At 52.8% G+C, this 27,250-nt stretch overlaps 1 protein-coding gene across 1 annotated transcript in view; it reads left to right on the forward strand.

The window, feature by feature from the left end:
- The window catches only part of Frmd4b (FERM domain containing 4B), an 85,770-nt gene extending 58,773 nt beyond the window's left edge, over positions 1–26,997 (forward strand). The window contains exons 11-22 of the mRNA XM_026392698.2: positions 4,969–5,045; positions 6,251–6,389; positions 6,808–6,949; positions 7,756–7,889; positions 7,988–8,107; positions 9,353–9,581; positions 12,432–12,488; positions 13,372–13,519; positions 15,802–15,921; positions 16,544–17,349; positions 21,366–21,495; positions 25,118–26,997. Of these exons, the coding sequence (XP_026248483.2) occupies positions 4,969–5,045; positions 6,251–6,389; positions 6,808–6,949; positions 7,756–7,889; positions 7,988–8,107; positions 9,353–9,581; positions 12,432–12,488; positions 13,372–13,519; positions 15,802–15,921; positions 16,544–17,349; positions 21,366–21,495; positions 25,118–25,238 (2,223 nt within the window). The 3' untranslated portion in view covers positions 25,239–26,997. The remainder of the gene's footprint in view (positions 1–4,968; positions 5,046–6,250; positions 6,390–6,807; positions 6,950–7,755; positions 7,890–7,987; positions 8,108–9,352; positions 9,582–12,431; positions 12,489–13,371; positions 13,520–15,801; positions 15,922–16,543; positions 17,350–21,365; positions 21,496–25,117) is intronic.
- The last annotated feature ends 253 nt before the right edge of the window (positions 26,998–27,250 follow it).

Here is a 27,250-nt window from a genome sequence, read left to right on the forward strand (position 1 = left end):
TCACGGGGCCCACCAGAGCCTGTCGGAGACGGGCAGGGAATGAGGTGGCACGTAGGAGTGCCCCGGGCCGACCACGCTGGCATGCATGTCCTTCCAGATCAACGTCCCCTGGCCTGGTAACAGGCGAAGGACGGCTGTCAGGAGCCCCAGCGCCCAGGGCCTTTGCGGTGGGAAAGGTTCTTGGCCTTCAATAAACTGATCTTTTTTATAAACTGCTGGAATTCCCTGCCACCTGGAGCCAGGTGAGTTCAGGAGCACGCACAAAAGCCTTCCTGTTCCCTTGGCTTGGAGGGACGGGCTCCTGTGACTGAAAGGCAGGGACGTGCCTCGTTTTTTCAAGCAGCGCCACCTTGACCTACCACCTTGACCGTCCGTCTGACCCTCTCCTCGCTCCTTCCACCACCGACCGACGACCATGGGCCTCCACCAGAAACCTCTTCACACTTCCCACATCAATGAACAATAAAATACGATACAGGGGGGGAAAAAATTGGATTACAAAATGCCACCGGGAGACCAGTCCGTCCTGTTTGCGGGCGTATAATTAAGCTTGAGCCACCCCGACAATCAATGTGACGGTTCAGCCCTGCGCAGTCCGTGGGAGGAGATCTGCAGCCCTGAGTGGATCTAAGAGAGAACCTGTTCTGCACTCCTGCTGGCCACCTGACTGACCCGGGCTGCCCCTCTGTCTCTCTGGGAGGACCCCGTGGTCCGGGGGGGCTTTCGCTCTGCAGATCCCCCTCCATGGGAGTGTCCAGGGAAGGACCTCTGAGAAAGGTGCATGTGAGCTGAGACCCGAGGGACGCCCTGCTGGAGCTCCAGGGGCAAGAGGCTGTCCCTCAGTGTGGGCTTGTCTCCGGGTCCTCCTGCTGAGATCCAGGAGGGGTTGGGTTTGGTTTTGAAACTAGGGATTGGACCCAGGGTGCTCCACCACTGAGCTACACCCCCCAACTCTTTTTATTTTTTTATTTCAAGACAAGGTCTCGCTCAGTTGCCGAGTTTGGCCTCTAACTCTGGATCCTCCTGCTTCAGCCTCCCAAGCCCCTGGGGTTGCCGGGCATGTGCCGTCATGCCCCAGTGGTTGGGGACTTGGTGTGGTTTGACAGCAGGGTTTCCTGTGATCAGCTAAAGATAGCCAGTTCATCTACTAGTACAAACCGCTTTCTAACAATAGAGCTGAAGAGACTCGATTTTGTGTTTTTCCAAGAAAAGCATTGACGAAGCCGGTTGATTGCTTTTCCACGGGCCCCTCCACTAGCACTTTCCTTTCCTTATCTCATCTAACAAAAAAGTCACAGCCCTTGCGGTCAAGGACCTGGCAGTTCATCTGGGAAGAAAGAATACATCCGAAACAGAGATCTCACTGAAGATACTTAATAAACAGGCTGCACAGCAAGGCGTGGGCAGGGACGTGGGTGGTGGAGCGCCACCACGGCAGCCACCAGCCCTAACCCCAGCAGCTCACACCTGCAGGGAGCGGCCCGCTGCCCTGCAGGGGGCCACAGGAAGTGGGAGATTTGGCCGCAGAGGAAACGTGGGTGAGAAGCTTCCTTTCAGAAGTCAGATCTTAGGCTGCACATTTCCTATCGCCCAGAACCTCTCGTCGGCATGCAGCTGGGGCCGAGGCGCTGCTTCGGGGACCCTGCCTGGACGGGATGAGGCGGGGGTCAGGGTGGTGGTGGCCCCTGCTCGCTAGGTGCATGTCAGACGCACCACGGGTGTGAGCCCTGCGTGTCTGACTCCCTGCCGAGCCCGCCACCCTGTACCCTCCTGGAGGGCGGGGGCCTGGACGGTCACCGTCACATCCGATGGACAGGGCAGAGGGTTGGAAGGAAGCTAGGTCCACGGGGCTCTGACAGCCAGAGTCCTGCCAGAGTCCTCCTTTGTCACACTGAGAAGGTCCTCAGGGGGCACTTTTTTCCATGACTTTGTTTTGCTTCAGGTCATAGCAGGGGTTGGCCCCGGGTGACTCATTGTTTGATGTACTGTGGCTGCTGCTCTGTGCCACGTCCCAAATCTCCATTTCCAGGTGAATTTGCAGGTAAATGATTAACCTGGAATGTTGGCTGCCATTCAGAAGCCCAGCCTCTGTGACACCTTCCCTGTCCCTGCCCAGGGCATTAAAGAGTCAGCCCGTCCCTCTGCCCTGGCGCAGATTTCCTACCTCCTGGGTGGGTCAGGAAGCCTCCCATGAAACCCGCCAGGGTCGCGGCCTGAGTGACACAGCTCTGTCAACAGAGCCACTCAGCTGTTCCTGGTGGAGACACAGATGTGGGGGCCAGATAGCTGCTGCCGGTCTGATAAGGGGAGAGAGCCGGGGACCGAGAGTCACTGTCAACACCCCACCAGCCCAGCTGCCCGCTGTGGGTGCTGAGCAGGCTCCGGCCTCCCGGGTCTCGGGTGCCACCGGGTCTCAGGTGCCACCGGCTCCATCACACAGGAAGCTGAGGCTCCGGAGAGTTTAGCGCCACTGACTACAAGTAGTGGAGCCAGAGGTCACCTGGGCCACCTGCAGGGTCCTCCTCACCAGGGAAGGGACTCTTCAGAGGGGGCTCAGAAAATACCGGTGGATGGGAAAGGAGGGTCCCACAGGCTGCGGAAGTTCACGCTCCCATCTCCCGCTCCCCAGCCCGGGTTGGATGGTGGCCTCTGATATTTAGGAACCAAGACATTTCAGAGGAAAAACAAACAGAACCAGCGTCTACGCAGCAGCCCAGAGAGATTAAAAAGCGGATCAGGATCACGGTGGTCAAGTCCAGGGGGACTCCCCACGGTCCGGGAGCCGGGCTCACTCCTGTGTGATATACTCTCGTTCGTCCGACATGACGTCCATCGTTTGAATTTGGAGAAATAAGTACAGAGGAAGGCCAAGAAGACCTCAGGACCTGCCGAACCGCTCGAGTGGACAATCAGAAACCATCAGAGATACCATGTCACTTTCCCTCCCTCTTATCTTTATTCACAAAAGACAAGGACTAGAGATGATGCGATAGAGGTGGCCCTACCCTCCTGCCCAGAGGCAGCCACTGTTAGCAATCTGGTCTGGGTCCTTCCGGTCCTCTGGTGCCACTGCAGGAACCGGGCACCCATCTGAAGTCACACTGCATAAACTTTATAAAGGTTCCCGCTGCGGAGGTGCCTGGCGGTCTCAGGGACTCGCCACCGGTCTCCTCCCGGCTGCTTCCTCTGCAGACCCGGCTGCCGGCTAATTATTTCATCTCTCTAAGCCCGGCCCCTCACCCCTGGCCCCTCCGCGGGCTGGGCGGAGGGAGTGCAAAGCTGCCAGCCTTTCCCTTTTGTAAGCGATAAGAGGGGGGAGGTTTCGGCTTCCCGAGATCGGGTTTCAAGTGCAGCCCGGGCTTTCCTGTGTGTGGGAATGGAGGCCGGGGAAAACACAGCTGGGCCGCTCTGCCCCTTCCTGTCCAACCTGTTCCTGCCCCGGTGAGCGACGGCCGAAGCTGCTGCCCGAGGCCTCCCGGTCCACTTCCCACCCGATCCAAAGCAACGCGCTTCCCCAGCCGGCGTCCTCCGAGTCCAAGGTGCCCAGATTTAGGAAAGTCTGTCTTCTGGGAGAATCTGCAGCCAGCACTCTGCCTGCCGTCCACCCTGTGGGAGGAAGGAGGGGACTGCAGGCCGGGGAGTGTCCCGGGCAGAGCTGCTGATGTCACGTCAGAGCCGTGGGAGGCCCGGCTTGTGAAACCCAGTTACACCTTGGGTCTTAGGGAACTGGCTTCAGAATCGCGAGCGGCCGGCGGGAGGGGACCAGGGGAGGACGCTGGCCCTCCCTCACGCTTCTCTCCCACTTTCTGGACTTCTGGATCGAAAGAAAGGAAAGCCTGGCCCGGGGGGTGTTGTCGAAGCTGGTAGGTAGCTCTGCACGAGTGCTGGAGGGAGTGGGCATGCTCCCCGGGTCCAGCTGGCCTTCCCGCCCCAGGCTGCCCCTGCGGGGCGCTTGCGGCTCCTTCTGCCCCTTTGCTGAAAGGTTGGCGTGTTTGTGCAAAGTCTCGGTTTCTGTGCTTCAGGAAATGGTTTCGCTGCCAGTGCACGACAACGGGGGAGTGCTTATCAAGGAGCCAGTTGGAATGCTCTTTAAAGAGTCTTGAGCACAATGTCCAAGTGCTGCCCTTGCCCTCCTCCTGGACAGCCGGCCGGGTGGGGGGGTGGCGGGGGGGGGGCAGGGGGAGGAGGAATTACACACTGGAGTCCCAGCTGGGAGGCTGGGGAAGTGCAGGCTGGTACGGGACCTCGATGGAAGGGCTGGGGAACGGCCCAGAAAACCCAGCGAGACAGGCTCTTCTGCCCTGACCTGCCCTGGCCAGGTTACTTGGTCTTCCTGTGCGAATTTCTGTGAGAGTTTTCTTTGCCCTGCCGAGTGGCAAATCCGGGAGCCCAGCCCCAGAGCGCCAGGAGTGGGAGAGCAGAGGTGGGAGGCCGATCCCACCACCCGAGGCTCAGCCAGCACCGGGGGCAGCCTTTGGCAACCCCACCCCACCCTGCCCTGCGCCCCACGCACCTGGTGGCCTTGGGGGGACTGGCCAGGTGAGAGGCTGGCCGTGGGGACTTCTTTTTTACTTTCACTTTGCTCGAGCTGGTCATCTCACCTCAGAAACCGCCTGTGAGCGTCTTTCCATTGAAACACAAATGAGCGCTGGAGGGGCTTAGCACTTACTGGAAGCTGCGCAGGCCTCCTGCGCAGGAAGCTGAGTCAGAGGAAGGACACCAGGCGCTTCCCATGGCCGGCCGCCAGCCGCCTGGTTTTATGGTTCAGGGCACCCTTACCCACCCGTGAGGTGAGGCTGAACGGGCGACCTTTACCACCACCAGGGTTTCAGGTGCTTTGTGAGAAGGTGAATCACCCGCCCAGCCTTGCCCGCGAGTCTTCATAGGAATGTGAGATCGGTCGCTTGCCAAGCGACGTCGTAGGGAAAGATGACTGCAGCCGCGTGGCTCTTTTCTTAACTGTTTCAGCTGTTCCAGTGGAAGCAGCTGGAGAACTTGTATTTCCGTGAGAAGAAGTTTGCCGTGGAGGTCCACGATCCACGAAGGTGAGCCCACGAGATAGTTCCGTGGCCCTAGTCACCCAGCAAAATGGGGGCCTGGGGCCCTCTGGGCGCAGGTGTGTGCATGCGTGAGTCCAGCCTTCACGGACTGTTGGAGGTGGGCCTTGGAGGGGGCTCTCCCAGAGCTGCGGGCCACCCAGCATCCCCACCGCAGTGTGGGTCCGGTCTCCGTGGGTCCCCACTAGCCCCCCGTGAGGTCTCCTTGTGTGTGTGCACGTGGGCATGGGTGTGCCGCACGTCCTGTCTCCTCCTGATGACGGCCGCCCGGGTCTCCGTGGGCTTACTGGTGGTCTGTGTAACTGCTTGAGAGATGGAGCCCTTGGCTCATTTTTAATTCTGTGATTTATGGTCATTTAAAAAAGAAAACCACTGTGCAGTTATGAAGGTGAGTGGAGGTCAGGATGCAGGTCCTCCACGCTTCAAGAGAACTTCTTCGTCAGTCCTCAGTGGTGGATGTTTTGGGTCAGAGGGATAGGAGGAAATGGCTGTGACCACATTCCTACAAAGAGCATTAGCCCCCCCCCCCCCCACCCAGCCTCCGCCCGCCTCCTTCCGTCCTTCTCCCTCCTCGAAGCCCCCTGCGCCCTGCTGGCCAGCCCTCCTCCCCCACCTACTTTCCTCTTTTCCTCCGCTGTGCCAACAGCACTCTGGACCAGCCTCAGGCTTGCCGATCCTCAGTGGACGGTGTCCACCCTCAGGTTACATCAGTCCACCTCCTCCTCCTCCTCCGAGGCTTTCTCTCCACCTGGAGACAGGTGCTGACCCCACACGGGTGGGTTGCTATGTCCTTAATGAAACACCACCTTTAATACCAGACAAGGTGCTTCTACACCTGCAATCCCAGCTGTTCCTGAGGCCGAAGGAGGAGGAGGATCGCAAGTTCAAGGCCAGCCTCGGCAACTTAGTGAGACACTATTTAAAAAAAAAAAAAAATCATTTTTACCCTGTACCAGTTGAGATGGCCACACATCTTTATGGTTTCTGGTCTGCTAATTCCTTATGCACTTCTGAGTGTGTGCACCAAGATGTCGCCCAGGTCTGGGTAGTTTAGCCGTAGGAGAAAGTCAGAAGCTTGGCCCCGTCGCCCGGGTGTGCATCAGGGCTACTCAGGGGAGGGCGTTGGTTCCGGGAGCCCTTGGTGTGGTGCTGCCCAGAGGCAAATAGCTCGAGTGCTTTCTTTAATCCTCCAGGATTTCGGTGTCTAGAAGGACCTTTGGGCAGAGCGGCCTCTTTGTGCAAACCTGGTATGCGAGCTCTTCTCTCATCAAGTCCATCTGGGTCATGGCCATCAGTCAGCACCAGTTCTACCTGGACCGCAAGCAGAGCAAAGTAAGTGGTGAGCGCGGGTCTCGGGGGGCATGTCCACCCGTCTTGCTGGGTTTCAGAAAGGAAGCTGTCCCGGGAAACGTGCACGCACACGCGTCCGTGTTCTTCTGGCTGGCTCTTAACCTCGCTCCTGTTTTAGCTCTCCACGCGTTTCCTAAAGGGTGGGAGATACGGACACCCCTAGATATGTGGAGATGTGCTTTGGAAGTCACGAGGTCACGGGCCCCCATGCCTGTGTGTGTGTGTGTGCGCGCGCGCATTGGTGAGGTTGCTCACGACGTCTTTCAGTCGGCACTAAACGGTGCCTTGAGCGTCATGTATATTCATGAAAACATTGTTATCGTATGGTTGCTTAATCATTTTATTAATTCAAGATACGCTTGATTGCATTAATTCTGTGTTTGTGTGGTTTACCTCGTAGGCAAAAATTCCTACAGCCAGGAGTTTAGACGACATCGCCATGGATCTGACAGACACTGGAACACAAAGGGTGTCCAAACTGGTGACCCTGGAGGCGAAGGGTCAGTTCATCATGGCCAGCAATGGCAGCCTAATATCCTCAGGTAAGATTTGGGATCAGAAAACACACAGCGCCATCTTTTGTTTTTTGAAACTGTTATAAGCCATTTTTAAATGTATGTTTCCATCCATTGTTTTGGAAACAAAGTATATCAGAACCTTCAATGTGTAACAGTTTTGAATGTGACTCCACAACTGATATTTAGGAGAGTATAATGAAAACTAAATTAAAAATAGGCTGTGTAAGTAATATCAGATGCAAAGAAAGGGATTATCCAGGGGTGGCTTGAAAGGAGATTTCTTCCCATCAATTCCATCATCACCTTCTCCCATTGTTTAGTTTTCGTTGGAGATCATTGACTGATTCTTCTTTAATAATAAAATGCAAGGCAAACATGATCCCAGGCAGAACGTAATGGCTGCCCCTCGGCCCTCCCTGGGTGGACAGTCTGGGATCTCGTAGCACTGAGGGCGCGTGATGATTTCCCCACAGAAATCCCATTGGGGCTTTGAGCCCAAAGTCAGCCTTCCTCTGCAAAGAGCGTTTCCAAAGGAGCTTCAGAAGTGCCCCTCGGCGGGAAGGCCCTCCCTTAGCGCCTCTTAGGAAAGGGTTCTGGGTGGGTCTGAAACACAAGCCTTTTTATCGTTGCTTCCGAAATGACTGAGCCTATGCGCGAGGCTCTGACACCCAGAGGACTGGTCTCACGTCCTACAGTTTGCCTTTTCGATGTTGTGAACTAGGAGAAAAGACCCAAGCCCCCCACTTGCTGGCCAGCCGGGCTCCCCGCCCTTTGCCCTTCAGCCTGGGGAGGTCAGTGCCTGAGGCCAACCTCCCTGCCTCCTCCGCCAGGTTCTCAAGACTCGGAAGCCAGCGAGGAGCAGAAGCGAGAGAAGATCCTGGAGCTCAGGAGGAAGGAGAAGCAGCTGCAGGAGAAGCTCCTGAAGAAGGTGGAGGAGCTGAGGAAGATCTGCCTGCGCGAGGCCGTGAGTGCGCCTGCTCCAGGGCCTGTGGCTAGGGCGGGCGGGCGCGCGCTCGGGGGCCTGTGCCCGCGGCCAGCTCTGGACCCTGTCCCGTTTTGCAGGAGCTCACGGGCAAAGTGCCCAAGGAGTATCCCCTGAACGCAGGTGAGAAGCCTCCCCAGGTCCGGAGGCGTGTGGGGACCGCCTTCAAGCTGGAGGACAGCCTGCTGCCCAGCGAGGAGGTAGGCACAGCCAGGAGTGAGGGGCGGGGGTGGCTCCTGCGGTTCCGGGGCCCGTGCTCCCCGCCTTCTGTTTTGTTTCTCTGGGGTTCTGGGGTGAACCCTGGGCAGCGGGTCCACCGCCGAGCCAGGTCCCAGCCGTCCTGTGGTTTCTGAGCCACTGCTGCGCGTTTTCATCTCCGCTGTGGAAGTGGGCAGCGCACTTCCGCGTCCTCCCGTTAAAACTGGGCTGTTTCTCAGTGTCTCCCTCCCGCGTCGCACCCCACGGACGCCAAATGTTTATAAGTTGACAAATCGTTTTATAAGAATTAAGATTCATTCTTTGGCTTAAAACGAAGCTTGGGCACACAGTCTGATCTCTCTGAAGTCTCACTTCTCGGGACTCTGTCTCTTCCTCTGAAAAACGGAAGTAACAGTGGCTCTTCCCTCCGAGGGATGCAGTGAGCATTATAAATGAGGTGACCCATGCACGGCACTCGGTGCAATTAAAAGATGCTGTGAGTTAATTCAGAGTGCAGGTCATCAACCAATGTGTCCCCACCCGTGTTTCTTATAGAAATTCAACCATCTTCGCCTTAGAAACCAGTCGCTGTTTCTGTCAATCGCAGGGAGAGCTTTGCTATTGAATGAGTGCTCACCTGTGTACCCAGCCCTGAGCTAAGCAGTACACATACATTACGTCATTGACTCTTGAGTACATTAAGGTATTCAAGCTGAGCACGGTGGCGCACACCTGTAATCCCAGCAGCTCGGGAGGCTGAGGCAGGAGGATCGTGAGCTCAAAGCCAGCCTCAGCAACAGTGAGGCCCTAAGCAACTCCTTGAGACCCTGTCTCTAAATAAAATACAAAACAGGGCTGGGGATGGGGCTCAGTGCTTGTGTACCCCTGGTACCAAAAAAATAAACAATGAAGTATTCAAGTCATACCACCAGGAATCAAACCCAAATTTGTTGTCTCTTCGGCTTTGCATATTCAAAGTTCGCCTCCCTCCTGACAACAGGAAGAGGTTGGACTAATGGGAAGTTCAAGTTAAGATGTGTGTGTGTGGTGAGGCGTCTCTTGTCTTCTCGGAAGGTATCCGAGGGTGTCAATGAATTAAAACTTCAAAAGATCCTGCTCCCAGAAAGCACGTGATTCAGGAAGGCACGTGATTCAGGAAGGCACAAGAAGTCTTCTTTATTATCCAGCTTGAGAGAGCGAGGAGGGTGTGTGTGTGCAAAGATAAAAGTGCTGTTGTGTGTCTACAGGACCCGGCGCTGCAAGGCCTGGAGAGCAACTTCCTGATACAGCAAAAGCTGGTCGAAGCCGCGAAGAAGCTTGCCAACGAGCCCGACCTGTGCAAGACGGTGAGGAAAAGACGGAAGCAGGACTACACCGAGGCGGTGAGGAAGCTGCAGGAGATCGAAAACGCCATCAACGAGTACCGCATCCGAGGCGGGAAGAAGGCGAGTCCGAGAGCCTCGGGCGCTGTGGCCGGTGAGTGAGGCGCGAGGTTTCCTGAGCCCCGCAGGCAGTGAGCGAGCGCCCTGGTATGTGGAACTCGTTTCCACACCTGCTCCTTTGGTAAGAGAGTGAAGAAAGAAAAAAGGGTCAAAAGCAAGTTTCTCAGGAGTCTCGGTGCTGGAGTCTGCCGACTTGATGTGCCATGGCTCTCTGGCTGGGTAACACGAGACCATGGTGTGACTCTCGTTTTCAGGATGAAAGGGCTTTTGCGGCATGATCGGTTCATTATAAGACACGGTCGTCCCCTTTAACTGGGCTAAGGTCATTGCCAGAAATACTTTGGCAACAGGGTCTCAAGAGAGCAGGGGCCTCACCCACCCCAGAGTTTCTGAGAGGTTTTCGGTGCCGCAGACCCCATCTCCTGAGGGACCGTCCCCTCCCTATGTGTGGCTGGAGAAGAGGGCTCGGTGACTGCCCTTGGTGGAGGCTGTTTAATGAGGGGGACCAACGGGGACGGTGTAAATGGAGTGCAGAAAGGACAGAGGCAGGGGCGTGACCGCCGGGCACACGGAACCCACTTGGGGTAATAGCCGTGGAATTTCAATTACAATCCGCTTGTACAGTCCAGCTTCTCAGCATCACGCATCTGTGACTTTTCTATTCACAAAAAAAAAGCCGACCAAGAAATCCCACGCAGGTAGACTTCAAGTCTAACTGGCCTTGCCTGTATATGCCGGGGTTTTTAGTCTTGATAACTCTTTGTATCTCTTTGATTCCAAGAATTCTTTTTTCCCTTCACGTTTGGATGTCTGAAAGTGAGAAAATGGCTCGGGATCTAGCCGGTGTGCTCCCATCATGATTGGCAGGATTTTCTTTTTCACGGAGACACAACAGGTTGAGTGAACTGTGGTGACTGGGTGGAGAATGTGCTGGGGTTTAGGGCCTGTGACTGACGCCGCAGAGACACCACGGCGTTTGGAGAGCACACGTGCAGGCGTCCACGCAAGTGTCGGCCGACTACAGCTGGGAATTCCGGGCGGCTTGGCTGGGAATGTGCAGGCGGGTCGGCCGTGGCAGTTGGCACAGGCTGGCTCACAGAGATGGTGCTTGAGAGGCCCTTAGCTGCCGTGCCATTTGTCACCGCCCATTCATCCTCAGACCACAGGGTGCAAGCGCTCTCCTCCATCAGGACTGGTGTTGAGGGCAGATGGTGCCAATGGTGAAGCTTCCATTAGACAGAAACTTTTGTTAAATGTGCCCACCAGCTGACAGTCCTGGCACCACACCCTCAAGTTCCACGGCTGGCCAATGAAGAGGCTCTGCCTTAGAAATCGGCTTCCGTGGCCGGATGGAACGATCCCTCCATGATGGCTTTGAAGCTGTGTTGAGGTGTAGCATCTGCCTTGAACCATTTTTGCCAAAGCATTCGAGACTGACGGCAGTAGGATTCGCAGGAGTACATGAACACGTGTGCGCTGTCCCTCTTCACCCAACACAGTCTTTAACATTCGAGCCAGACACGGTGGCACACGCCTGTCATCCCAGTGACTCGGGAGGCCGAGGCAGGAGGATTGCAAGTTGGAGATTGGCCTCAGCAACTTAGCGAGACCCTGTCTCGAAGTAGAAATGGCTGGGGATGTGGCTTAGTGGTAAAGTGCCCCTGGATTAAATCCCCAGTACCAAAAAAAACCCAAAAATATCAGATGCTAATGTTACCAGTGATGCTCGGAGCATTTGGGTTGTCATTTCTAACCAGCTCGGAGCAGTAGGTGACAAAAACGGAGCATCGCTGATACTTTTTGAGGATTTGCTACATGCCAGGAGCTGGGCTTAGCTCTTTATGTCAGCATGTCATTCAGGGTGCCACTTGGGCACTGTGTCATGGACAGTGTCCTCGTCCCCAGTTTAGGTGTGAGCCGGATGATGCCCAGAGGGACTGGGTGATCTGCCTCAGGTCTTCCTGCAGAGAGTGGCAGAAACCAGGATTTAACCAGGTCTGTCTGACTCAGGGCTGTGAACCAGGGGCGGGTTCCTCCAGAAGTTAGCAGTGCTTGCAGACACTCTCAGTTATCAAAATTGAGGCTGGGGTTCTTTTGACACCCGGCCGGAGGCTGGAGCCTGCTGCCTGCAGGGCGCCCAAGTAGTGTGTCCAGCCTGGAGCCAGCAGCACGGCCCGGGGGACCCCTCTCGACTCAGAGAGCTCCCCACACCACGTGAGCAAAAGGCCCCTTTCTCTGTCCAGGGCCCCAGACCGAGTTCCCCTGGCAGAGCGTCCTGAAGTGAGGTCCACGCGGCTCACGGATGGCGCACACCTATGACAAGAAGGTCCAGCTCTTCTTTCTGGTTGTCACGCACTAACGTAGGGATGGAGAGGAAACAGTGAAAACGAGGAAAACCCCAACCCCCTGGACCTCTGTCCCCAATTTAGAATCCGGCCTGCGGCTCCCCCCAGCCCCAGGGGGAAGACCCTTGGGGAGGACCCTGGCCTCTGTGCTGAGCGCGGGCAGGCTCTCCTCCCGCCACTGCTCCCTACCAGTGTCACAACTGCTCCCAAAGCAAGCTCCCGGGCGGCGTGACGGGTACTGGAAAGTGCAAACCCTGGGCCACTTCATCGTGGGAACGTGAGCATCCCTGGGTTTGGGTGCCCTTGGGGTCCTGGGACCAATCTCCCGCCAGTCCGTTGTGCCGTCTGTAGGATACGCAGATGTTTCTACCTCCAGTGGTGCAGGGACCAAGTCATACAGCCGTTCAGTGTCCCTAATGCGCTTTACCCAGTCCTATTGATCCTAATGAAAATCAAACGCACGCCGTTGGAAACTCCTTTTCGGAACTTCCCCCTGCTGTGATGCCCAGGATCCTAAAGACCGGTGTCTCTGTTCACAGATGACATCATCCCCTCGGAGAGCAGCTCCTTGTCGGACACCACCACCTATGACGATCGTAAGTGGCTCTTCCTGCTTGTTTTTAAGATATGGCCTATTCTAAAATATCAAGGTGACTTTTTTTTTTAATTTAAGAAAGCCTACTTGGTTTTTATTTGGGGAAAATTATAATACACTAACTCATTTAAGCGAAACGGTGGGGAAAGGAGGCACAGGGTTACTGATCTACTTGGGTTGATTCCACATTTAACACAGAGCCCTCCAGATCCCAGGCCCTCAGGGAAACAGGAAACCACCGCAGGAAGGCGTTGGTGCTCGATAAGGATTTGAGGGCCCAGGGAATGTTTTTTTAACTTCTCATTTTAGTGTAGACCGGCAGAGAACTGTCATGCAGAGTTCCTTACCAGGTTTCCTCACTGCGGACATTTGATTTCTTTTTTTTCTGGAACCAGGGATTGAACCCAGGGGTGCTTAGCCCCTGAGCCACGTCCCCAGCCCTTTCTATGTTTTATTTGGAGACAGGGTCTCCTGTTGAACTGTTCTCAGCAGCCCCGAGAAGGTGACGATACCGTGTGGCAGCATGAGCTCCGGCCACAGAGTCCTAAGGGCTTTGAAGCTGATCACAGTGAGCAGCCAGATCCTCCCTGGCCTTTGGCACATGGGGATTGTCTTCAGAAGACTTTTTAGAAGATATAATATGACGATATTATGCAAAAGTTGCTGCAGGCCTAAGGGGAGTGCTCAGTAATTCCTTTTTTCTAGCGTATAAGATTTGGGGGGAAAAAATCACCTTCTGAACGGTCCTGTATGCCTAGAAACCCCATCTTGGCAGAGCGCCTAATGAATCGGGCCTTCGGTTCTTGTCTCACGGTTCGGGCAGGGTGCTAATGCACTGGTCTGTCTCCCTCCGGGTTATTGATTCTTTCATGCATTTATTTTAGCCAATGATGCCTTCACGCTTTCTGGGCAGCGACCAAGTTCAGTACCTCACTCTCCAAGGATCCATCCCCCCAAGTCTCTGGGCATTGAGCGAGCCCACTTCAGAAAGTCATCCTTGGGCGAGCAGTTTGTGGACACCAGGCAGTCCAGGTGAGAGGCCCTTGACCCTGGGCTCCAGAATGGGGCCCCCTTTGCTGGTTTTTATTGATCCTTCCGAAAGGTGTTCTCTCGTAAAACCGAGGCACAGAAACTAACCCAGAGATTCCCTGCTGGTAACAAGTGCAAGTGTTTTTAAGAGATCTTTTCAAAAAAGCATTGAACTATTCACTTACAGTCTGTTTGATTTATATTAAGTTATGGGGACATTGATCATCATCTGGATCTGGGTTCGGTATTGTTGACTTTTGTGTTACTGTGGCAAAATGCCTCAATTCGGCAACTTATCAAGAGGAAAGGTTTGTTTGGGCCCACGGTTTCAGAGTTTTAGTCCATGGTCTGTTGGCTCCGCAGCTGGGGTGATAGAACATCAGGTGGCAGCATGTGGCAGAACAAGTCCGCTGCCCTCACAGGGACCAGAAAGCCAAGAGAAAGAGGGGTGAGGAGAGTCCAGGATCCCTCCAAGGGCACATGCCCGGGCCCCACCTCCTTTCATCTCCAGGCTTCCCAGGGGTACCCATTGGGACCAGCGCAAGCCTTCAAGACCCAAGGTAGAGCAGGGACTGTGTCCAGCTCCACGACCCATGCTCAGAGAGAGTGGTCATTCAGTACTGCTCTGCCAAGCCCAGTGACCAGACCAGCTTGTGGCCCTGCAAGGAAACCTGGCACTTAAACTCAGTGTTCAGTCTGTGAGGCAGAGTGTAGCTTTGTTCCCAAAGGTCTCCGTAAATGTTACAGGGCAATGAGGCCAGGATTGTAAAAAGTGACCCGTCAGGGTGGTTCCCAGAATCTGGTTACCTGGATCAATGCTCTTTCTTTCTTTTTTTTTTTTTTTCTAATTAAGACCAGGGCTGGGGGGGCTGGGTAGTGGCTCAGTGGCAGAGGACTTGCCTAGCGTGGGTGAGGCCCCGGGTTCGATCCTCAGCACCACATAAGAAAATACATAAAATAAAGGCGTTCTGTACATTTACAATTATTTAAAAAAAAAAAAAGAATTAAAAGAAAAAGAGACCAGGGTTGGGGGCATCCCTCGGTGGTAGGGCCACCCCTAGGTTCCATCTCCTATGGCAGGAGGAAGGAAAAGAGGGGGGGGGGGAGAAGGAAAGAAGAAAGAGAAGAAGGAAGCTTAGTAAGATGTCATTTTTGTTGTTGAAAACTGCAGATGCTTCTTTGTGTATATCGTTACGAAAAAACACGAAATCATCGACTGCCGTATTTCCTGCTGTGCTCGGGTGTCCGATTATGGGCATCTAAAATTCTCTTTTTTTATTCGTACGCTTGAACTTTCCTATAATGAATGTAACCTACCTTCATAATAAGAAAGATTTGACTCAGAAAGTGTTTTGGGGCGAGGGGTCCCCAGGTGCTGGAGGAGATCAAACCCAGAGCCTCCCTCAACCCCTGAGCTACCCTCCACCCCTTTGAGAGCTTGTTGGTTGGTTTGCCATCTTAGGAGTTGAACGCAGGGTCCTGTACAGACCAGGCCAGTGCTCTGCCCCTGGGCTGTGTCTCCAGCCCCTTTTATTTGATTTTGAGACAGGGTCTCTCTAAATCGCCCCGGCTGACCTTGAACTTGCCATCCTCCTGCCTCAGCCTCCTGGGTTGCTCAGTCATGTGCCACTGTGCCCAGCTTGAAAGCTATTTTTAATTTCAGGAAATTAACCTCAAAGTGTGTCCTTGCAGTGCTGGAAAGCGGACATAGTGATTCAAGGTTGTGCCCGTCTCCTCCAAGGGCCAGTGTACAACAGCCTATGGGCCATCCGTCCTGCAGCCCAGGAGCTAAGCCTGGGTTTCATATTTCTAAGTAACTGGGGGAAGAGAATCACGCGTTCATGTTGGTGAGATGAGGAAATTACATGAAATTGATATCTCCGTGTCCGTGAATAAAATGTTGGTTGGAATAAAGTTTTATTCGAACACACACGTGGTTCTTTTTGTACCGGGGAGCTGGCCTGGCCCGTTCTCTGGTTGCTCTTGGTCTGCAGGTGGTCCCAGGGAGGCTCGGCCACTGAGCCACACCCCTGCCCTTTAACTTTGGGACAGGGTGTTGTGAAGTTGGCCAGGCTGGCTGGAACTTGCCATCTCGGTATCCCTGACCCAGAGAGTCAGGCTGTGTGTGCTCCCCCCGCAGCTCACCGGGGAGTCCCCCAGGGTGCTGGCTGTAGACACCCCTCCCTTCCCGCCAGCTTCCAGGAAGTGTCCCTTCAGTTCGGGATGAGTTGGTGGTGGGGGTTGCAAGGCTCATGGTTTCTTCAATTCTCTTTCAATCATCACAGAGAAATGCTGTCCACACAGAGCAGCCCCTACAAGACCCTGGAGAGGCGGCCCCCGGGAGGACGCAGCATGCCCACCACACCCGTGCTCACCCGCAATGCCTACAGCAGCACCCACTTGGAGTAAGTGCCTTGCTCGCTGGCTCTGCCGGTGACGGCCGCCTTGCTGTGTTTGGGGTTTTCTGATCACTCCGAGGACTTTCTGCCGTCGGGCCTCGTCCGTTCCTCCGCGTTTTCTGCTGATGTGCGGTCTCTACTGGGTCCGCCGAGAGCATGCACATCATTTCCCCAGCAGACAAGGCCCTTCATTTTTCAAGGGTGAGGAGACGGATCACAATAGGGGCCGCGTGTTGAAGCGTCTGCTGGGTGCATACGGAGTGTCTCACGTGGGCTATTTGATCAGCTACACTCCACCACGAGCCTGTTGTGCAGTGGTGTTAGGTTCGGCTTTCATCTCCTTTTACAGACAGAAGCAGGACGGGGGGCCAAGTGTCATGCCCCAGCTCATGTGGCTTGGAGGCAGCAGCTCCGATGTCTCTGCCTTCGGGGACCCTGCTGCCCGGCCTGTGTGTCCCCGGCTGGTCTAACCCACCCCCGATGTCCTGTTGGAAGGGAGCCCCCTTTGACTGTGGACACGCGCCGGGGTGTGGCCCCGTGGACTAGGCACCCGGGGAGACTCTGTTGTGCGGTCAGCCAGGGCCTCAGAGCCCCTTTTCTCTGACCCATTCTCCTGCTTCTCTTCCAGACCGGAATCTTCCTCTCAGCACTGCCGCCTGCGAAGTGGGAGCCTCGAGTCGCGATCCCACCTGCTGTCCGAGACGGACGACGACAAGCCGTTTCTCTCCCTCTCCAAATCCCAAAGAAGCAGCAGCACCGAGGTGCTGGACGACGGGTCCTCGCACACCAGCCAGTCCAGCACCGAGTATTACTGCGTGACGCCCACGGCGGGCCCCTACTACACCACCCAGACCCTGGACACGCGCACGCGGGGCCGGAGAAGGTCCAAGAAGCAGCACGTGTGCACCTCGAGTTCGGGAAGCATGCCCAACCTGGCCCAAAAGGACAACTCGCGGACCGGCCTCTACGGCAGGAGCCAGGAGCTGCCCTCGGGCTACTACGTGGCCGGGTCCGCGCCCTACGCCGAGTGTGACCTCTATTACACGGGCTGTGTCTACGAGAACGACACGGAGGGACACTACAGCGTCAACCCTTCCTACCGCTCCTCGGCGCACTATGGCTACGACCGCCAGAGGGACTACTGCAGGTCCTTCCACGAGGACGAGGTGGACCGCGCGCCCCACAACCCCTACGCCACCCTGCGGCTGCCCAGGAAGGCTGCCGTGAAGTCCGAGCACATCACCAAGAACATCCACAAGGCCCTGGTCGCCGAGCACCTGCGCGGCTGGTACCAGCGGGCCTCGGGGCAGAAGGATCCGGGGCACAGCCCGCAGACCAACTTCGACTCGGACAGGGGCTCGCAGCGATGCCTGGGCTTCGCCGGGCTGCAGGTGCCCTGCTCCCCGAGCAGCCGAGCGTCGTCCTACACCTCAGGTAAGAGCCCGCGGGAGCTCGGGCCACCTGGGTCAAGGCCGCCAGGCTCCCCACCACCCTGACCCACTCCTTTCCAGGAAACCCACCATCCCGGGGGTCACACCATGGTGACCACTCCGAGCAACCACTGTTAGAAGTGCCCCCTTGGAATGTCCCCCCCTGAGCCTTGCACCTGCGTCCCTCCTGGGTCTTTTGTTGATACCCATATCTCTAAATGTGTTGGGTTGTTGACGTTGGACACTTTTAAAGGAACAGAGGGAACCTTTTAGGTGAGCAGAAAACACTAGGAGTTCAGATCCGTCCCCGTTCACCACTAAGACTGGGTCAGGACTATCTCAGGGCTAGCTCTGCCAGAGGACAAGTTCCCTTCAGACCCCAGAGCTGTGGGACCTAGCTGCTTCTTATGCTAATGTTGCTGAAGGACCCACCGCATGGACCTCCTGGGTGCAGGGCTCCCTCAGCAATGAGCAGGCACCTGCCGTGTGCTCAGGGCTCCTGGCCTTGGGGTGCTCGGAGCCTACTCAGCAGAGTGTGGGAGAATCAAGCATGTTTTAAACTTAAGGGATGAATGCATTCTCAAACTACACGAAAAACCAAGGTCGTGAGTTCTGCCTTTTCCCCTAAGTTGACACCTACCTGCGAGCGTCACGGTGTGGGGATTCTCGAGCCGATGACTAGTCAGTCTGAACTGCACCTTTGAAAGTTTCCCAGGTGTGTTGACAAGAGGTGTTGCCATGGAGATGTCTGCAGGAGTTTGGACTTCTGCTAAGGCTGTCCCATCCTGACTGCACCTCACACATCAAAGGGCTCCTCTCCTGTCTCTTGGTATTTATGGCTCGGCCTGAGAAAACCGTTCAGGGTGTTACATGGGTTCCCAGACCAAACCTAGGCAGAGTCCCACAGGCCGAAAGCCAGCAAGGAAGGAGAGATACTTGGGACGGGTCACGGGGCTGCCCGGGGAGACGCAGGTGTACCTCCAGGCCCCTCGAAGTTCCCTGGGCACTTCACATACTCTCGCCTCCGTGGGTGCAGCAGAGGTAGGCTTGGTCTGATTTTGCAGGGTCGGCAGCTCCGTCTAGAGAGTTTCAATGACCTGCCCAAGACTCAAAGCTGGTGCGTGGCAGACCAGGGGTTCTCCCCAGCCTGACAGCGTAAACACCAACCTCAGAGCCTCCACTCAGAGTTTGGAATCCTCTTTGCAAGTTCAAACCGAGAGTCTTCCATCTGTCGGTCAAAACCACGTGGCCCCAAGGGCCACAGAGGAGGTCCCAGAGGTGCCTCTCTCAGGTGCTTCATGGGTGTGAAAGAAGAGGGTAGGTCAGTTGCAGGAACCAAAGCAAAAGCAAGCAGGCTGTGCTGGACTTCTGAGTCTTGGGCGACCACAGGCACTGTGGCCAGGGCATACGTCCCAGGGAGGGAGCAGGACTGGTTTCTTGGGGCCCCATCGCCCAGTGACAAGGCTTCCAAATTGCATCCTGTCCTATTCCAGCTCCGCCCTCTGAGAAGCCAACCCTCCTCTTTCTGAGTGCCAGGCCTCCACTTTTTAAGACAAAGAAAGTACCTTGATGTTGCTGGCATCCAGCGTCACCTCAGGCTAAGGAACAGTCAGGTTCCAACAGGTCAACTGGCAGAAGGCTGTTCCCCAAAGGCCTCCCGCAGATTCAAACTCGCCCTCCTACTTACACCCGAAGCCTGTGTTGAACCAGCGCAGGCTGCCAACGGAAGATTCTCTCCATATCTGAGAGGCCTTTATCCCTTACTTTTGGGTTAATTTTTTTTAAATATTTTAATTGAAAATCTTTTCCATGTTTTTTATGGGTGCGCTGTAGCTGTATGAGATGGTGGGACTTGTGGTCTCACGTGCCCACGGCGTATCCATGTGATTTGCTCGGTATCAGTCCCCTGCCCTCCCCTCGTCCCTCCACTGACCCACCTTTGGTTTTCATGGACTCTCCGCTTTCTTTTCCTTGCCTTGATACAGTGTCCACACACGGGAGGAAAACATCTGAGCCTCACTTTTCGAGTTCAGCTTATTTCACTTAACATGATGTTCTCAAGATCCATTTTCCTGAAAAACGACATGATTCCATTTTTCTTTATGGCTGAACAAAACTCCGTTGGTTATCTGTACCACATTTTCTTTATCCATTCATCCATTGGTGGACACCTCGGCTGGTTCTGTGGTTTGGCTCTTATGAATGGTGCTGCTGTGAACGTGGGTGTGCGTATATGTGTATCACTGTGGTGAGATGCCCTTAATTCTTCAGGGTAAATACTCAGGAGTGGTACAGCTGGGTCATCTGGTGGGTTCCACGACTAGCCTTTTGAGGAGCCTCCATACCGACATCCATAGTGGTTGTACTACCTTATAATTCCACCAACAGTGTAAATGTGTTCCTTTTTCTCCACATCCTCTCCAGCACTTACTATGATCTGTACTCTTGATGAAAGACATTCTGACTGGTGTGAGATGAAATCTCAGTGTGGTTTTGATTTGCATGTCTCTAATTATAATGATGTGGAGGTTTTTTAAATATATTTGTTGGCCGTCAGTATTTCTTCTTTTGGGAAGCATCTGTTTAGCTCATTTGCCCATTTGCCTGAGAAAACCTACCTGTTGTTCACAGACATGTATTGAAATCATCTAATATTAATTTAACTTTTTTTATTTTCCTATTTTTTTCCTTTTTATTTCCTTCTCTTGTTTAATTGCTTTGGCTACAGTTTCTAGTTCTATATCAAGTAGGAGTAGTGAGAGTGGACATCTTTGTCTTGTTCCCGATTTTAAAGAAAACGATTTCCGTTTTTCTCCATTCACTATGATGTTGGCTTTGGGTTTGTTGTGTATAGTCTTTATGCTGTTGAGGTAGGTTCCTTCTATCCCTAGTTTCTTCCATGTTTTTATCATGAATGAATGGGTGCTAAGTTTTGTCAAGGGCTTTCTCGCATCTATTGAGATAACTGTGGTTTTTGTCCTTGATCCTACTTATGTGGTGAGTTACATTTATCAATGTGTGAATGCTACCATACTCGCACCCTTACATCCCTGAGATAAAACCAACTTGGTCATGATGTACAATCCTCTTAATATGTTGTTGAATGTGACTTGCTAGTATTTTATTAAAGATGTTTGCTTCTAAGTTCACCAGGGATATTGGTCTGTAGTTTTCCTCGATATGTCCCTTATCTGGTTTTGGTATGAATTCATACCATTTTCTACTCTTTCCTATTTCATGCAGTGATTTGAAGAACATTAGATCTTCTTTAAAGGTCAGGTCGAATCCAGCTGAGAATCTACCTGGCTGTGGACTTTCCTTTCTTGACAGGCCTTTTGTTATTGATTTTATCTCATTGCTGGTTATTGCTCTGTTTAGGATTTTATTGACAGCTATCATTTGTGCATGTGTGTGAGTATGGGTGTATGTGTAGGGATGGCACCTGGGATAAGCAAGTACTATACCACTGAGCTCCATTCCTAGCCCTTTTTATTTTTTTATTTTGAGATAGGGTCTTGCTAAGTTGCCCAAGCTGACCTTGAACTTGTGACCCTCCTGCCTCAGCCTCCTAAATTGCTGGGATTATAGGCATGCACTACTGTGCCTCAAAATAGTTATCATTTCTTGAGTGCTTACCCTGCAGCAATCAGCGCATTAAAGATGTTCATAATTATCTTATTTAATCATGTTGTTATAGGTATACTGAATATATGTTATTAACCTCACTCCACAGATGAGAAAACTAAGGCTTAAAGAGGGTAGGCTATTTGCCCAGTGTCACTTGGTCATTTCATCCTCAAATTAGAAAAGGAGCTCTCTGGATTCCAAGTTCTGGCTTGGCTGCAACTGTGGCTCAGTGGTAGAGCACGTGCTCAGCCCAGGCAAAGTCCTGGGGTCAGTCCCCTCGTGGACAATGTCTACTCTCCACCCAGCTGGTTATCACAAGCTTCTAAGTGACCCAAACAGTTTTCACTGTGAATGTTTCAATTAATTTTATCCCCTTTCCATTCTGATTTCCAGTGTCTTCTACAAACACTTCTGGGAACTGGAGGACCCAGTTAACTATAGGGCTATCGGAATATGAGACTCCCGCCCATCCGTACACCAGCTGCTACGGCACGGTGTACCATCCTTTGCCCTCGCCCAGCAGGTAAGGAGAAGCTGTGCTTAAAAGCCTGGTCCCGTTCAAAAGAAGCCAGGGATCCTACCCCACTTCGTGAATGTTAAACCACCTAACTCAGGGGTGGCTAAACTGCAGCCTGCCGGCCAAACCCAGTTTTGGTAAGAGGGCATTTTTATTGGAAAGTATCCTTGCTCACTCATTTCTATGTTAGCTATGGCCATTCTTGCATTGCAAGGACAGAGCTGAAAAGCCCGGAAAGACAGCATATGACCAGCAAAGCCAAGATATCTGGCCCCTTCAAGGAAAAGTATCTTGAGCACCAAATGGTTGATTCAGACGCTGCCCTGGTCTTAGAGTCTGTATGCAAAATGCTGAGGCTGAGGGGGTTTTGCGGTGGTGGTTTTTGGTTTGGTTTGGTTTGGTTTTGTTAAGGCAGTACCTGAAACTGTATTAGTGACAACGTCCACCTGTCTCTTCTATAACTCTGCCGGAATTGTAAGTCCACTCCAGAAGGCTGCTTATCCCAAGGTCCCCACAGATAGTCAGCCGGATGTCAGCCATTCACTCCTGTGTGTGTCTGACCCGATGTTCCACGAAGCCACGGACCCTGTCCTCTTGGTCTTCCAAAGCAGTTCTTGGTAAATGTTAGAGGAAGCACCCAAGAACCATGGGTTTCAAGAACTGCACACTCTGAATCCCATGGTTTTCCATTCTTACTATGTGCAAGGGACGAATTCCATTGGGAGAGGTCATTTCTCCTTCTTTGTCACAAATTATAACCCACACCCAGGTGCCAAGAAGTGCTGAGCCCCTTGGGGGTTTTTCAGAAACTTTGGTTCATCTTCTTTCAGACTGCTTCAGGCAGAAGAGACTCGCACGGACCCTTAACATCTGCAGGGCTCTGTCCTGGGGAATTGGAGAGGTTACTTCTTATTAAGGCCCGTAGGGTGGCAAGCGAACGGCAGATATTCAACCCCCAAACCTTGTTTGTGTTCTCCGCATTCAGGGAGAGTTTTTCTTGGCTTGAGATGTTGAGCCAATTGTCTCAGCTTAAACAAAGGGTGCGCTCAAAATAGACTGCTAATGAAAATATACTTCAGAGGACAGTCTCGTGGCTCGGGCTTGTCTGAACATTACTTGATCAGGAGTTAGGAGCAAGAACCCCGATACCTGGCCCATGTTGGGGCTGGACCTTCCCAGGGCAGGTCTAAGCACTGTTGCGGCACAGTTGCAGACAGTCTCCTCGTTTCTCTAATTTCACTATCTTCTCTCTTGACCCAGTGTGTAAGACAGCCCCACGGTCTTTCATGTCTCTTTTACTGGACTCAGGAAGTGCTCAGCATTTTTAGAGAAAAGCCTGTTTTTCCCAAGTCTGCCTGTGTGTCTCAGGCAGCTGTGTGGAGGAGTCCCTGTTTTCAGAGTTCATAATGTACAGGAAGCTCGGAGCTATTTAAAGTTTCTATTGTATGTGTGTATGCATACATGAGCTCAGGGTGGGAGCTCGGCACATAATAAAGGGATTGATAATCGTCCATCCATCATTCCGACACCCAGAGACAGCAGCTGTTTGGCATATTTTTCCCATTTTTCTGTACCAGTTCTAACAGGGTATTAAATGATTTTGTAGGTGCATTTTTCACATGTCCTAGGAAACTCCATATCCCATTTTTTTAAACTTAACATCATAACATAACTTTTTTTTTTAAATTCTTTAAATCTTCTTTTATATACTGATATGATGTTCTGCTTAATGAATATAGCCTTCTTTCTTTAAAAGCTCCCAAATTTTTGAACAGTGGGATATTGCTTAGTTCTTTCTTCCCTTTTCAATCATCAGTAATGCTGCTATTAACGTCTCTGTGCAAAATATTTGTATGAATTCCAGATTATTTCCTTAGCATTTCAAATGCAGAGCTAATGGGTTAAACTGGAAAGTGTATTTTTTTTTTCTTTACTTGTCATTGGGCCTTTATTTCATTTATTTATATGTGGTGCTGAGAATTGGACCCAGTGCCTCACACATGCTAGGCAAGTGCTCCACCACTGAGCTACAGCCCCAGCCCTGGAAAGTATATTTTGTAAGCTCCAGATTCACAGAAAGTTTGGCCCACTTCCCCTCCCACCTGCAGAGAGGTAGAAGTCCCTACGTCAACCTGCAAGTTTATGGAGGATTTTTAATCAGGATGCAATCCAATCAGTTTAATTGACTAACAAAGCAGGTGTGATTGTATGTGTTGTTTTTATGAAAATGTGATTTTTAAAATAAGAGACGTAATAAGTTCCAAGAGCCTGATGAGAGACTTTAGATTTTCCTTTTAGCTAACGATGTGAAATACTTTGCAAATATCAGTTTTGTTTTTTTAAAATAAATCAGGAGTGCATTATTTAGAGAATCTTCCCCCAAAGTATCCACGTCTTAGTCCTATGGAAAGCTATGAAGCTTTACCAATACACCCTTTCTGCCCAGTAGGACTTGGTATAGGGGTCGCCGGTATAAACCTTCGCAAGCAGGAATGCTAGAAGCTCTTGTGTGAAAGAGTATGTAATAGTCACTTCCTCGGCTCTGCGACTTCACTGCACCCTGTGTTTGGGAATAACTTCTGTTCTTTCCCTTCCTGTTTCCCTCTCCCTCTCCCCGCCCTGTCTAACTGCCCACCACTAGGCAGAACCCAGGGCCTCTGTCCCGGAGCTTGGTTGTGTCTCCAGAGATGAGATCAGTTTTGCATTCCCTCTTGCTAAGCGCAGCCAGCGGTAGTAAGTACAGCCCCTGACGGGGTGTGTGGCTGCTTGCATAGCTGGTGTTGTGCTTGCTCTGATGTGTACGGTTACGGAACCCATTTGTCTCCCCAGCCGTTCTTCCAGACTTTACCACCCGTACTAAAGGATGTTGAGATTCCCAGTAGAAGCCTGCTAACCCTCTAACCTGTTTTAACCTTCCGTGACAGTCACGTGGTTTGGCTTATCAGAATGGTTTGTGTAATGGGGTGTGCTTATGTGACTCTATACCATCCACAGGGGCCCACGGTTTTTCCACGGGATGTGGTTTCCTGGGTCACCGCCATGTCGTGCTGGACCCATAAACCCCTGGGAGGTAGAGAGGAGGGTCCCGAGGTGCCTCTGCTGCCTTTAGACACATTCCCCCGTTTTTTAAAAATGTTAAAAAATATGACTCTTGAAGTTTTAAAGGAGCATGCGTCCAAGATTCATTTCACCTATCATCAGTCATGGAGCTAGCACATGGTTCATGCTGGTTCAAAGAGAATTCTAGACCATGAAAGAAACATCGCTGGAATAAGGTTACTAAAGTTACCCCAAACTAGTTAAAATCCCAGGGGGTGATAAAACTGTCACCCATAGTCTTCCCTACCACTTCTTCCTGACACACACCTGCAAGTGAGTGTGTGATCCATGCCCTCGGGGTCTAGGTCAGTGGTGGACATGAGCCCAGCAATGGCACCTGTCCCAGGCATGGAAAGCCCCCCTTTGTGGGCTCGACAGACCCTGGTCCCAGTATGACGGAGATGGCTGCAGTCCCCCTCAGTCTCAGTCTCCCAGGACTGGAAACCCTGGCTCAGTGGTGCGCCCTACTAACAACTTTGAGTAACTCCGTCCTGTGCCCACAAGTCCTAACTGTTTGGTTCTTCTACAGACAGTACCCAGAGGCCCACCAACTGGACGGTGCAGCTGGGCCCGGGCTGGAGGGCGGCCTGGAGAGCGGGGAGCAGAGGCTGTACTGGCACGAAGACTCAAAGCCTGGGACATTAGTCTGACCTGCCGTCGGAGCTCTCTGCCGAGCCTGCGTCTCACCCTGGTGTGCCTTGCAAGATGTGCGTGTGTCTCCCCGGAAGGCTGTGGGCTCCAGAGACCCGAGGGTGCCCAGGGCGGAGGGCCCAGGCTGCCTGCAAAGCAAATCTCTGCAGCCCAGGCGCCCTGCTCCGGGTCCAGGCCCACCCAGGGCCCCTGCAGGACAGGACTCCGCCGGACGCCCTCCCACGGCATGCTCTTCCGGAGGGAGTAAATCGTCGAAGGCAGACCTCAAAAACCATGACTGTGTTCAGGGAGGGCGACCCCTGGGCGGGCAGGCCGGGGGTTTTAGAGCACAATGGAGAATGCAGAAGGAAGGGAAACCGGGGGTCCCGGGCCGCGCGCGGCTCATCGGCAGCGTGACCTTGTGAGCCTCGGAGAGGAGCCTGCCGTGGGGACACGGACATGAACCATGTAGACAGTATTGGAAAATTACTTGAAGAGAAGCTGGGTTTCCATGAAGTTCCGAGTGCGTGTAAATGTGTTTAGGCTGTTGTGAAGAGTGACCTTTTTCAAAGCACCATGGCGTGGGTTCTAGACAGACACTGCCGTCGCGTCCTGCGAGATGACTTCTGGTAGCCACGGGGGGGATGAAGCAGGCCCCTGAGCACCAGAGTTGGCCTCGAGGGCTTTCTAAGGTACCGCGTCCCGGAGCACCTGTTTTCTTCCCCCTCCTCGGGCATGATGAGCGCTTCTTGTCCAGGCGGGGGACTCCCCATCTTGCCTGTCGTGTGAAAGAGTAGACTCCGTGCGGAGCGTTTTCGAGATCAAGAGATTGAAAAAGTATTCTCAATGACACAGAAAGGGCCCCAGACAGTCACAAAACAAAACAAAAAGCCACATCATCATAGGTGAACCGTGTGCCTTAAGATGGTGAACCTTAGCCGGGCGCGGTGGCCCACGCCTGTCATCCCAGCGGCTCAGGAGGCTGAGGCAGGAGGATCTCGAGTTCAAAGCCAGCCTCCGCAAAAAGCGAGGTTCTAAGCAACTCCTTGAGACCCTGTCTCTAAATAAAATACAAAATAGGGCTAGGGATGTGGCTCTGGGGTCCAGTGCTCCTGAGTTCAATCCCCGGTACCCAACCCCCAAAAGAAAAAAAAAAGATGGTGTACCTGAGGGAATTCAACATTGTCCACATCCCACCCACAGTTCTGTATCCCCCAGTGTCACAGACAAGGTTGACATTGAAAGAAAAAATTCCTGGCCGCTGCCGTAGATTGAACTATGAGGCTAGATCTACCTCCTACCTTCCCAGGAAGAACCGATTGGCTGTGTTTTATTGTAGGGTTGGCTGGTTTGTTGAACACATGATTTCCGTCTTCCAGAGTGATCATCGTCAGTCACCCTTACTGTGCTTCACAATCCCATCCACGGTGCTCCTGGACCCTCCCCTTTTCTACAAGTCTCTTGTTCATATTGTGAATAGAAACGTTTCTGAACAACTTTTTTTGGAACAATTTTCTATCCATATTCCCAAAGCATGTAATATATACATAAAACACTGATTTGTTAAACCGGTCCTTAGTCATTTGTATCGTTAGAAATGAAGTTTGGGGGGAAAATTTTGGAGGAAAAAAAAAAAACCGACGAGCACAAAGATAATAATAATAACTTATTCCTTTTTTCATATTTGTAGAGCCTTCTAGATGCAGAAATGCCCTTTTGCATATTCTTTTACTGTTCTGACTTTTTAAGACCTATTATTTTTTTACGTAGGTCAATAAACTCAAGGTGTGCTACTGAACATGTCTGCGCATCCTTCCGTGAATGTCGGGGCTCCTCCGAGGCAGTTTCACGCACCCCGCTTCAACGCTGGGCAGGATTTCTGGGTTTTTAGTATTTACCTCTGAAAGCAGGGTTCCCCTGGTTGGTGGCACGTCCTGGCTCGGCAGCAAGGTATTTCCTTCTCGGTGATTCAGAGCAGCTCTGTGGGTGACATAAAGCCGTCTCCGCCTGCGTGAGATACACTAAGTGGGCG

This window comes from Urocitellus parryii, chromosome 16 (assembly GCF_045843805.1).
Source record: "Urocitellus parryii isolate mUroPar1 chromosome 16, mUroPar1.hap1, whole genome shotgun sequence".
Classification (NCBI taxonomy): Eukaryota; Metazoa; Chordata; class Mammalia; order Rodentia; family Sciuridae; genus Urocitellus; species Urocitellus parryii.